The sequence below is a fragment of the Hyaena hyaena genome, unplaced genomic scaffold (assembly GCF_003009895.1).
Source record: "Hyaena hyaena isolate Hyena2069 unplaced genomic scaffold, ASM300989v1 scaffold_655, whole genome shotgun sequence".
In the NCBI taxonomy this organism is placed as follows: domain Eukaryota; kingdom Metazoa; phylum Chordata; class Mammalia; order Carnivora; family Hyaenidae; genus Hyaena; species Hyaena hyaena.
The window spans coordinates 560,944-573,387 of record NW_024081289.1 but is presented as its reverse complement, the minus strand read 5'-3'; the positions used below and the strand labels follow the sequence as shown (position 1 = coordinate 573,387).

At 47.4% G+C, this 12,444-nt stretch overlaps 1 protein-coding gene across 2 annotated transcripts; it reads left to right on the top strand.

Moving 5' to 3' along the window:
- The first annotated feature begins 2,871 nt into the window (after positions 1–2,871).
- On the top strand, positions 2,872–11,992 carry ZC3H10 (zinc finger CCCH-type containing 10). 2 transcript variants are annotated; one of them, XM_039216838.1, is made up of 4 exons: positions 2,872–3,721; positions 4,489–4,552; positions 4,828–4,989; positions 6,005–11,992. In XM_039216838.1, the coding sequence occupies exons 3-4, from the start codon at positions 4,985–4,987 to the stop codon at positions 7,365–7,367; spliced, it is 1,368 nt and encodes a 455-aa protein (XP_039072769.1). In that variant the 5' UTR covers positions 2,872–3,721; positions 4,489–4,552; positions 4,828–4,984; the 3' UTR covers positions 7,368–11,992. The 2 variants fall into 2 exon arrangements, with proteins under 2 accessions (XP_039072769.1, XP_039072770.1); XM_039216839.1 differs by lacking the exon at positions 4,828–4,989.
- Positions 11,993–12,444: the final 452 nt, after the last annotated feature.

Sequence of the window (12,444 nt, the reverse complement as noted above, 5' to 3'; positions counted from 1 at the left end):
TGCCTTTGTATGCTGTGCTTATTTGATAGAGATGGGGGACATGTCCGCTGAAGTGATGGTCATTTGGAACTAATTCCATATATTGCCTTATTCTGCCTTTCTAAAGAAATACTGTGGGTTGGGACAGTACAATTTTTATGAAAGTTTTTAAAGTTTTCTAGAGTAAAAACTTAACCCTGTTGCTGACAGTTTGTTCAGGACAATGTGTACTGCAAAAAATAAAACAACTATTCAAATGCCTACCTTGACTTAGGAAGCCAGTAAGAATGCCTGTAGTATTAGGCAATTTTTCAGAGCAGGTCTAAGACAGATAATTAGTTTATTAGAGTTGTATATGTGAGGCATTAGTGACCTGGAGATACTATGAACAAAACTAAACACCGGTCCCTTCATAAGAGCCTATAGACCACAACTCAACCTTGAACAACAACAAGGGTTAGGGGCACTAACATGCTGGTGCAGTTCAAAAATCCACCTAGAACTTTTGACTCCCCAAAATTTAATAGCCAGAAGCCTTAGGACATTTTATATGTTATATTCATTATATACTCATTACAATAAGCTAGAGAAAGACAATGTTAAGAAAATCCTGAGGAAGAGAAGTACATTTACAGCATTGTATATATAGTTAAACACATAAGTGTATCGAGTTCAAACCTGCGTTTTTCAAGATTGATCAATCAACAGGTGAAAACCTGATCCTGGTGGACTTGATAAAATGTTGCTGGAATTTATTTCAAAAACTTGTTATATTCTGATGGTGACAATACTTGAACTACGTAAACACTTGGAAAGAGGTTCCTAAGCTTTTTTTTTTTTTTTTTAAGTTTATGTTGCGAGAGCAAGTGGGGGAAGGGCAGAGAGAATCCCAAACAGACTCCACAGTCAGAGCAGAGCCCCTCAGCAGTATTGATCTCAAATCTTGGAGATCCTGATGTGAGCCCAGATCAAGAGTAAAATGCTATACTGAGCCATCCAGGCACGCTGAGAGCCGTAAGTACGTTTTTTCCCAGAATTAAAAAGGTGACCTGTTGCTGTGTAAATTATATAGGGAAACCACGAAAAAAGGATTGTCACAAAAAGCCTTACAGTCTCTTATTAAAGTAAGGTGAAGTCTGTATGGTAAATTGTGTTCTTTTTCACCCTTCCTAGCTCAAGTTTCCTGTAGCCAAATCTACAAGTATCTATTTTCTGGGTGTTTCTGACCTGACCATACTGTGACACTGGGAAGTTCCTACATCTTAACACCAATTATTCTCACTCTAGAGAAGAAAGCTGATCTTGCTTCCAGAATGTACATTGATTTGATCTTAACCCCTAAGTAGAGAGAGTCGCTTAAGTATTTTCTGAACAAGATGCAGTGAGCCAGGAATCCTGTGACATTCAGCCTCATGCATGTATCGTGAGGGAAAGACCACAGCTGACAAAAAGCGTTGATCTAAGTGACAAAACTCTCCTTGTAAGTATGACGGCTTTCTCGACTCCCCACTTCCACGTTCTGTAATCTTACGACCTTCGTAAGTTACGAGATAGAATCTCCCTCCAGCAATTTAGAAAATAAACCAGTAAAACAAATTAGGAATTTCTGTACAGTCCGCACCTAACCATAGTAAAATGGAGGGTGTTGCCAGGAAACTGCAACTCCCATGAAGCAGTGAGAAGGAAAGCGGAAGTCGCTATCATTTGCTCGTCTGCACTTCTCGGACCCACGTTTGAAATATGTGCTCACGCTGAAATTACACAATATCTTCACAATAAAACTGGGGGAAGGATTTTGTAACTCAAATTCAAAACGTCTTCCCAGAGAACTCCTACTTCAATCACTTACTCGGCCACCTGAGACGGGCTGAAACCCACTGTTAGCAGCTCTTAGGCAGCCCCGCCCCTGGAGGGAAAAGTGAGACAGCGGAAATGACGACACAGCTCCCTATTAAATAGCTGTAGGCGGGCCTCTGGCGCTCTCTCCGCCTTAGCGCCATCTTTTTGGGTGAGTGTTAGTGCTGTTTCTGTTCGGATTCCGTGCTCAATCCATTAGCATCTGATCTCTGCACTTGCCATCATTACAGCAAACTAACTGTAGCTTTTTTCTCTTTATCTGTAGAAACCTCCGAGCCATGAGAGCTAAGGTAAGCAGTCCCTGGCAGTAAGCTGAGGCAGTAGAGATTGGTGATGGGGGCGGGGGACAGACAGGCAAGGGAAGTCCGCCATGGTTACCGAGCAGCTGGGTTCTCAAGGGTTCCCAAGAGCTAGTGGCGGAGGAAGACTAATTTGGGGAGAAGCAGAAGAGGTGGGTAAGTATTGTGGGCAGAGAGGGCGGGAGTAGAAAAGCGCACGCGGGATTCAGGATTATTTTGGCGGGCGAGGATAGGAGTCCAAATTATTGATAGATTCACTGTGACTAAGTCCATGTAGTTGGTCAAGACGCTGCCAGGTTCTAAATAATGCCCTTAACATCCCTGCCGAAGTCTGCTACTAAAACTAATAATCTCTTGTTTTATTCTCTGCCTCTGGTTAATGATGGGTTCCCAGTGGAGGAAGAAGCGAATGCGCAGGTATGTTGAGACTTCACCGGCCAACATAGGAAGAGGGAAATGTAGCGTGCCTTGGACGAAACTTGGGAGGAACATTTAGTTTAGAAATCTGAAAGAACTTCAGGTGAAAAACAATGTTATAAGCATTGACTTGCATAGTCAGGGATTGAACACAGGATAATAGAACTGAAGTGCTTGTCCGTTTTGCCCCCACGTGTATTGGATGCACGTTTAAGATGGGAGGGAAAACCTGAGCTCGGGTTTGTGGGCAGGAGACGTATTCCCGTGTCTGCTTTTCAGGCTGAAGCGTAAAAGAAGAAAGATGAGGCAGAGGTCCAAGTAAACCGCTAGCTTGTGCACCCATGGAGCCACAGGAGCAGAAATCAGGAAAGCCAGAGGCCAGGGACGCTGGTACCAATTGTTGGACTGCATGCCTACTTTCTAGAGCTTGATTCAGTGGATCTAGAACATCCATCGCCATCTGATCGCAACGACCACCTTTGAGAGACTCGCCTTCTGTTCATACCAGAAGTCCCTTTTGGTCCTTCGCTCTGGACTTGTGACTTTCGGGACTAACTTTGTTTTCATTTGTGGCTGAATGTAACAACGTGTACAATAAACCCTCTCTTCTGCTGTCTTAGCTGAAGAAAAAAAATGGTTTTGTCTGTTACGTGGTATTTATTGGCTGGGAATTCTGTATCGGTACAGTAGGCCCTCTTTAACACCCCACGCTGTAGGGTGTTGAGCACGCTACACAGGCTACAGCCCGGTGTGTGACTCCTGTCCCTGGCTAACATCTGGTCCCAAAGCCCTTGGAGTTGGTAGATACAGGGTGGTCCTTACTTCCCGGGAAGGGTACGGTATAAGAGGGGATAGGTTACAAAGTGGTTCGCGGCCAAGTTGTGGGCAAATGGCACTCCCGCCGAACTCTTAATCAGGTCGACGTTAGAAGTTCCGCTTTTTGGGCCCTACTGTGTTGTTGTGTTGGGTTGCTATGGTGATACGCAAAGCTTGCTGGGAACTTCCTGCGACTAGCCGCCCAAGTACTTCGCACACCATAGAGTAGTTCCGGGTCTGGTGGCTAGAGCGTCATTTCTTCCGCAGGAAGCGGAAGGGCAATAGGGTAGGCGGCTCTTTGTCGAAGCTAGAGGACCGGCAGGCGGCAGCAGCAACTACGGCGGCGGCGGCAGGTGAGGGAGGCGGGAGACTTAGGTGGAGGCCGCGCCCGGAGGGGAGGAGTCGGGGCCGGCCCAGCAGCTGGGGCCGGCTGGGCTACACAAGGCCCCCCAGGACCGAGCTGGTTCTTCCTCATGCCCCAGGGCCGAGCCCTTTTTCTGACTGACCCTGCATCGCGAGCAAACGCCAGCTGCGTGACGTCACAGCCCTGCCCATCCCCGCAGCTTGATGTCACCTGGAGTCCCCCCTTTCCGCTTCACTTGTGCTCCCATAGTGTTCTTTTCGCCTAGTCCACGACTGAGCGCGGGTCGCACTGCACAGAAACTAGCAAGCCGGAAGACTTGCTGCAGAAAACTCCTAGGACTTCTTTCCCAAACTCTGGGGTGTTGAGAAGCGTCATAATCACCGCCCCCAAGTCTAATCAGCCATCCCATTCCCCTGTCAGTCGCCGCTCTTGCACAGCTCCCCGCTCGGAGTTAACCCTAGGCCGGGCTCTGATCCCCACATCTTCCTTCATATTGAGGCAGGGCACCCCTCACCCTTTGTTCACTCAGGACTGATTTTCCAACCTATTCTCCTAGACTCTCGAGATTAGTTCTATCTTCTTACTTTTCTTGCTGACAACTCCCTTTGATAGGTGAAATTCAGTTTGAATTGGAAGGAAATCTTAGAAGTGCCCAGAACTCTTGCCATTTTGTTAGACTCTTTATTGTAACAAACATAGCCCTCTGTTCCTACCCTTCTCCCACCCAAGTCTTTGTGTTTGTTTCTTCCTGTTCAGAACCCAGCAGTGATGTGGAGGTGGAGACCCACAGGAGCCCCGGACTTCACCTGAGCTACCTCAGGTATCTAACAATCCTGGAAGAGTTGGGTGGGGAGGAATATCATAGCTGGTTATCTGCCACTGGTGGGAGTTGCAGCATGGCTCAGGCTTAGATAGATAGATGACTTTTTTTTTTTCCCCACCAGGTCATTTCCTTTTAAGTAAAAGTTTGTATCTTTTTTACTATATTTTCTTGATTGTTTCTGTTTGGGACTACATCCCTTTGGAGGAAGAGGATCCTTCTCCTTTTACAGATTCTTCTGTAACTCTGGCTTTCATCTGTTGGTTCATTTTAAGGACCTCTGAAGGCAAAGTCAAGACAGTAGGAAAAGGGCTTTGGGGGACATGAAGACCAAAGAAACCAGGAAAGATTTCCTTACACTCCAGGGGAAGCAATATGAAGTTTTCCTGTATGAACAGCAGGGGGAGCCTGATCACTGCCTAGGAAAGGCTTATGAGGTCAAACACGTGGTGGCAGGGACTCCCTGCCTTCTTCGTGGTGGGGAGAGGGGAGGGCTAGAACCAGGGCAGTAGACTGACATTCCAGAGCTCTCTTGGGAAAGAGGAGACTTAAAAAGCTTTTATAGAGCCTATAAATAAAGAGGATCTTTATGGGGTGAGGAATGGTGTGGTTTGATGTCAGTGGGATCTTCTAATGGGGAACGGGGTGGGGGGGGTGTAGAATGGGGAAAGAAAGGTCACTTGTCCTTGTGAAATTAACTCCTTCCTCCCACCTTGACATTTCTACAAATGGGGGTCTATGAGTGGAGATTCCAGCTGTAGAACTCCCACCCCCCCCCCCCCCGAAATGGAGTGGAGGGGACTGACCATACTGGTGTTGAGAATGGAAGTGAGCTGGGAGAGAATACTAAAAAACGATAAGTTTAGGGACTGCCGTCAAGCTGGTGACACCAGTCTCTTCACTTAGGGTTTCCTGGGGTCTAGACATCTGATACTTCACAGTGCCCTCACCTGAGATCCCACGGAAGAGGGGTTAAGGGAAGTTTTGTCTGCAGTGTCCCATTATCCACAGCCCTAGGAAGCTCACCAGCCTATCTTGGCCACTTCCCAGTCTCCTCCTAACCTACTGAGACATTGAGACAGCGGTTTTAATTTCATTTCCTCAACTTTAATAAGGTCAGCTCAGAAGGGGAAATAAAACCCAACACTATTTTCTCCTTGCCCCCTCCTTGGTCTGTCATCATTAGTGAGATGAAGTGCCTTCACCCTAGCTCCCTCCCTCCTCCATTCGTCAGGCAAGTGTGAATCATTCTGATCTAACCAGGTGCACAAGGGCCTGGGAGGGACTTCTGACAAGCCAGCCAGTTCAGCCAGAATTCTCATCCCTTAGATTTTCCATCTCCAAAGCCACTGACTCTCTGGCCTGCCTCTTGCTGGACTACCTGCTCGATAGTTGGGAAGAGTGTGGCCTCTCTGGAAGACACTTGTTTGATACAGTTCTTCTCTTTCCTAGTGGTCACCAAGGGTGGCAAGAAAAGGAAGAAAGCCCTGAGTTGGGGGGGACCAGAATGCCTGACCGGGACAGCTATGCCAACGGCACCGGGAACAGCGGTGGAGGCCCTGGAGGAGGTGGCAGCGAGGAGACCAGTGGGGCAGGGGCAGGCAGTGGCGGGGCCAGCTCAGATGCCATCTGTAGAGACTTCCTGAGGAACGTATGCAAGCGAGGCAAGCGTTGCCGCTATCGTCATCCAGACATGAGTGAGGTATCCAACTTGGGGGTGAGCAAAAATGAGTTCATCTTCTGTCATGATTTCCAGAACAAGGAGTGTAGCCGCCCAAACTGCCGATTCATCCATGGCTCCAAGGAGGATGAGGATGGTTATAAAAAGACAGGAGAGCTTCCTCCTCGGCTGAGGCAGAAAGTGGCAGCTGGTCTGGGCCTTTCACCGGCTGACTTGCCGAATGGCAAAGAGGAGGTCCCTATCTGCCGTGACTTTCTCAAGGGTGACTGCCAGAGAGGAGCCAAGTGCAAGTTTCGCCACCTGCAGCGGGATTTTGAATTTGATGCTCGAGGTGGAGGAGGCGCTGGTGGTGGTGGCGCAACAGGCCCAGTACCCCCAGGACGACGTCATGACCTGTATGATATCTATGACCTCCCTGACAGGGGCTTTGAGGACCATGAGCCAGGTCCCAAGCGCCGGCGAGGTGGATGCTGCCCCCCTGATGGCCCCCATTTTGAATCCTATGAATATAGCTTGGCTCCACCCCGAGGGGTCGAGTGCAGACTGCTGGAGGAGGAGAATGCCATGCTCAGGAAGCGGGTGGAAGAGCTTAAGAAGCAGGTCAGCAACCTGCTGGCCACCAATGAGGTACTGCTGGAACAAAATGCCCAGTTCCGCAATCAGGCCAAGGTCATGACCCTGAGCTCTACTGCACCAGCGACTGAGCAGACTCTGGCCCCCACTGTGGGCACTGTTGCCACTTTTAACCATGGCATTGCCCAGACTCACACTACTCTCAGCAGCCAGGCTCTACAGCCTCGCCCTGTATCCCAGCAAGAACTGGTGGCCCCAACTGGAGCTCCAGCTGCTCCCCCAACTAATGCTGCACCTCCTGCTGCTCCACCACCCCCACCCCCACACTTGAACCCAGAGATCACGCCATTGTCAGCTGCTCTGGCTCAAACAATTGCCCAGGGAATGGCACCCCCACCTGTCTCCATGGCTCCTGTGGCTGTATCTGTGGCTCCTGTGGCCCCGGTGGCTGTATCGATGGCCCAGCCCTTGGCAGGAATCACAATGAGCCACACCACCACTCCCATGGTGACTTACCCCATCGCTTCCCAGAGCATGCGTATCACAGCCATGCCACACTGATGGGGCTAATGGACACCCCCCTGGTATAGCTTCCCAGGGCTGGGGTCGAGGGGCCCTTACCCACTCACCTAGCCCTCCCAGGCCCTGTCTGAAGGGCTCACTCAAGAACTAGGACAAGAGACTACAAGGAGTTTGCTTCTGAGAAAGGGTTGGGCTGGTCTGTTTTCTCTCACCTCTCTTTTATGAGGGTCCTCTTGTCCATCTTCCTTCAAGCCTCTCAGAGGGGGCTTTCATAGGAGTGCAGACTGAAGCCAGCAGAGAGGAAGGACTGACTGAGGGGCTGTATGTACCCTGATGGGAAGATGGGGACATCCCTTGTCTTGTCCTGTCTTCTGCATAGCACAGGTTCCAGCACTGGCTTTGGAAGAAAAAAAACCCTGCCCAGAGGGAAAGCCAGGAAAAATTGGGAAGCAGGTGGCCAGGAGAGAAGGCTTAAAAGAAGCCTTCAGACAGTTGGGGGCCTAGTTGATCGAGTTGGACAATACAGAAAACTGTTTCTGGGCCCATGGGAAGGTGGGGACCATAGTACTCCAGCCCAAAGACTAGGGGAGCATTCATTACTCTGGGTTGGCCTGGAAATCCATAGGGCAGGGCCCACCACTTTCCAAAGAAATAAAAAAAGAATTATTTTTAACAAATGGAGGCAGTGGAAACTTGCTTAGATATTGTGTTTGGAAGATGGGAGCAGTAAATATATCTCATGCTCGAAATGGGATAAAGACCCCACCCTCACATAGCTTGGGTAAGGTTGGGCAGAGGCCAGATGAAGGGTAAGGGGCCCAGACCGAAACTAAATGGCGCTTTGTGGGGTAAAAGCATTGGAGCCACCTAGTCTAGTTTAAAAATAGTCCCATCTGTTTCTGGTTTCTATCTGCATGATACTATTCCCAGGATACCTTAGTAACCAGGGCTCCTAGGGTCATTTAGAGGGGGCAGGTTCTAAGGAGGGGTGGATGTGCTGGGAAGTGGGAATGGGATATGTATTGACAGATCCCTTACTCAAACAGCAGGGCAGGTGGCAGTTGCTCTCTGAGTAGTTAATGGCAGTTAATGCCCCTCTTACCCCATCCCTTCCTTGGTTACCAATGCCTTAAGCCTTCAAGGCTTGGGAGGTGCTGGGAAAAGGAAAGTTCTCCTGGGGACACAAACCTCAGAGTTCATCTCTTCCCTCTGCCTCCATGTAGAACCACAGAGGTTTTAAATCCAGTTAAGAGTCCATAAGGCCAGGGACCCCAGTAGCCAAACCTCAGTTCCTCCTCAGCTCGTGGTTGATGTAGGAGAAACAACTCAGGTATCTAGTCTAATGAGACAGTGGATTTGGGATAGAGAAGGTGATTCTGAGTTGTGCTTCCTCCATCATATCTCCTGCTACCTCTTGTTTCTTGTCTGGTTGATCACTCAGGTTACACCTGGGCTTGGAGACAGTGTGCTCGGTCAAGGCTGGTCGTACAAAAAAGAAAAAAGAAAAGGCCTAAAGACTAGAAGTGGTCAAATACTGAAATATTGTTTGTGGACTCTAGAAACCACACGTTAATAAGCTTAATGTTGATTTTTCTGGTACAATTCTGGATTATTAAAAGAGATGGTTTATGAGCATTTAGAGACAAATGTGATCATAGATACCAACATGAGTTCATCCCAGCCAATTCCCTGATTATTTTCTTTTTGCCAAGTATCTCTATAAACAGGTAGATTTGGGAAACTATAGACATTGTATGTTCTCTATTAACATACACCAGCTAAAGACCACCAGGAATACACCTGTAGTCAAACAGATTGGGTTTAATGCTCACTGCAGTGATGGGACCCATGGTGTGTCCTAGCAAGGGGCCGTTAGAAAGGGCTTTTAGGACTTGGGACTTTGGTTAAGTGATTTCGGGGAAGGTTCAAGGAAGTGGGTCTTGACTCTACTGGATGCTGTCAGGGAAGCAGGGATACTTCTGTGATTGGGTATCTCATCTAGGAAAAGGGCAGACTAGAGTGAGGCTGAAACTGGTAATAAAACAGCAGTCACCCATTAACTGGGAGAAGGGGATATTTGCTATTTCATGATTTGCACACTGACCTTGTTTTGTGTTTAAACAGAATTGTGAAGTGTAATCTTGTTTTTTGCCTCACTTCATCACAGTCACTGAGTGCCATTGTGTGATGTTGGTGTTTCATGAGATTGTGTCCAGTAGGAGAACACCATTTCCTAGCTGTGAGCCCAGGTCAGTCCCTAACGACTCCGAAGCCCAGCACTGCCAGGCCAGACCCCAGATTGTCAGGGCAGCTTTGCTGTTTCTCAGCTAAGTCATTGCAGATAAGAGAATAATTATGGATCAGTTAGTGGTAGGGTTTAGTGGAGTCAAAACTCAACACCTATGTCTACTAAATGTTGATTAGCACATTTTATTAGAGAAACTTCTAGTCTCTGGTGATACACTCAAGGGCTGTGTTTTATTTAAAAATATATATAAAAATATGAAAAGCCCTGTTAACAATAACACAAAGAAGTACCAAGTAAGCCTGAAAGTGCTGTAACTTGGATTGACTGAATTAATCCAAGAGGTCCGTTTGGATCAATATGGATTGACCCTGCCCCTAAAAAAATTGCTTGAGCCGGTCTGAAAAAGAACTGCAGAGAACTACATTAGCAATAATTCCCAAAAAACCAATACAGGACTTCAACTGGTTTAAAAAAAAATTATAATACTCTGTAGTATGTCAGTCCATAAATACTACAAGCCTGCTAAGTTCTAAGCACCTTCTGAGGAGCTCCGAAAGGGTAAGAGAACCATAGTAATGCATTGTAAAAATAACACTCCTACCACGTCCTTAAAGTATTGTGTGTTCTAAGTGTAATTTTCATAGAGGCCCATTGATAAACCAGTTGGGATAGCAAACAAAACAAAACAAAACAAAACAAAAAACCTGATAACACTGAGGGGAAACCTAATAGATGTCTTCAGATATTTGAAGGGCTCTCCAGTGGAGAAAAGGTCCTGTCTTGCTGCATAGGAAATAAATAGGGAGTTCTAGAAAAATAGCAAACATTTACGGAGTATTTAATAATATAAGCCAAGGCACTGTGCTAGGCACTTTACATACAATTTCTCTTTGACACGGTGGGTACTGTTACCCAACCCGGTTTGCAGAAGAGAAAGGCTTAATGAGAGTAAGCTGCCCAAGGTTCTGCAACTACCAAGGAATGGAGCCAGGAATTCAGGCAGTCTTGACTCCAGACTTGGCCTAAGAAAGTTCTAATGATAGACCTACTTTGCAGTAACTTTTGAGAAATAATAGAGGAAATTACCTCAAATCCTGTGCCCCTTCCATCTTGGAGAGAGCACAAGGACTAGATTACCATGTCTAACAACTCTCCCTCCCTGAGGATGTTAATGAAGTTTACATATAAATGCAGATTGCAGCTCCAGGAAGTTTTGGTATTCTCACTTAGACGTCTACTTCCTCAAATGGCTAGGCTTTCGCCTGTTACCCATTTACTGCTTATCACCACCAGGTGGCACCTGGACTGCAGTATTATCTGTGGGCAGGGACCCACCCTGTTTACTTGTTCTGGTGCCTGCATTGCAGCTGCAGATCCTATGTCTCCTGGGCCCCAGCTGGGAAGAAACCTTCCTGAGGATGAGCTTCCATAGACCGTCTTTGTTAGAAGGGTCTGATGATCTAGATGGGGTGAGAAAGTAGAGAAGCTTGGAAAGGAAACTCCGTAGGTCACCCTATCACCCCTCAGCCTAAGTGACCTGCTCCTCCTACTCTAGTGCTTGGCAAATTTTAGTTTACAGAGCGGTTTCCCTCCAAGGAGGCGCATCCATTTTCCTGCTGTAGTTCTGCTGTAGTGAATAGGTCACTCTTACCTCTTCCAAATTCCATGAGCTCCTTCCTACCTGCGTCGGAAAACATGGAAGAGGTAAAAGGCAGATAGAAAGTTGTTCCTTACACAGTTCCGCACACTGAATGAAGCACTCTAGATACTGTCAGCCTCAGGGAAGTAAAGAAGGGGAGGTGAGAAAATTTAAGATTAAGGGGGTAAGGCTGAGCCGGAGTGGGTTTTAAACAGAGCTGATGAAACACAGCCTGATGGAATCTATACCCTGCAGAGCCAGATAATATTTATCAGCTGCAGATCTAGTCTTTCTCCACCAATCAACCCTACTTTCCCTGCTGCTTCAGACAACACAACAAGCCCCACACATACTGCATTAAAAGATAATCATTTTATGACCAACTCTTCCCTCCTGAGCTTCAAATTAGTCTAGTTTCTAAGTCCCTAGACAACACCCCTAAGTTAAGTAGTAACAATAGTCATCACCATCGTACTCTGCGCTTTTCCCTTCCCACCACGTACACTGTACAACATGGAATTGCATTAGTTCTACATGTGACTGTATTCCGAACTTTCCTTCCAACGCAGGCAAATAAGAAACGGAATTGTCTCATTACTCTTGATTTCTCTGTCCTAGCAGTTCCTCAGGGTCAGGGAAATCATGGAAAATGTAATCAGTGCCGCTGCAGCTGAGGCATCTCCCCCCCTCCCAACCCCCCACCGTCTGGGAGCCAATTTAATTTGCCCTCTATGATAAAGATAAGTAAATCTTGGAGATCACTAATAAGAAATAAAGCCTCACTTCCTATTCACGCCGTTTTCTCTGTCTCTCTCTCCCCTGATGGCTGTCGTTACACTGCACAAAGTAGAGGGCTGAAGACACTATGGACAGGTTCAGGCAATGAACATTTTCATTCCTATGGAGTGTTTTGTAAGGACAGCCACGGAAACAGGAATAAGAAATGTGCTTAGAGTATGAAAACTAGGGAAAGCTGACAAACGGAACATGTAGGAATTCCAGACAAATCCTGCCAAATCGTCCGAATGGAGTGGAAGTAAATCCCGATCTTCACAACACCTTAACCCCAAGTCCCTCTAAAACGGAGTAATTGGCGGTGCGGCTTCGCATGACGTCATACCACAGGCACTCCCATCCCACGTGGGGGAGCGCCGGAGCCACCTCCCTTAAATGGTATGCCACGCCTCCTCTTTCTGACCAATCAGGTGCCTCTCTTTAGCCTCTTTCCT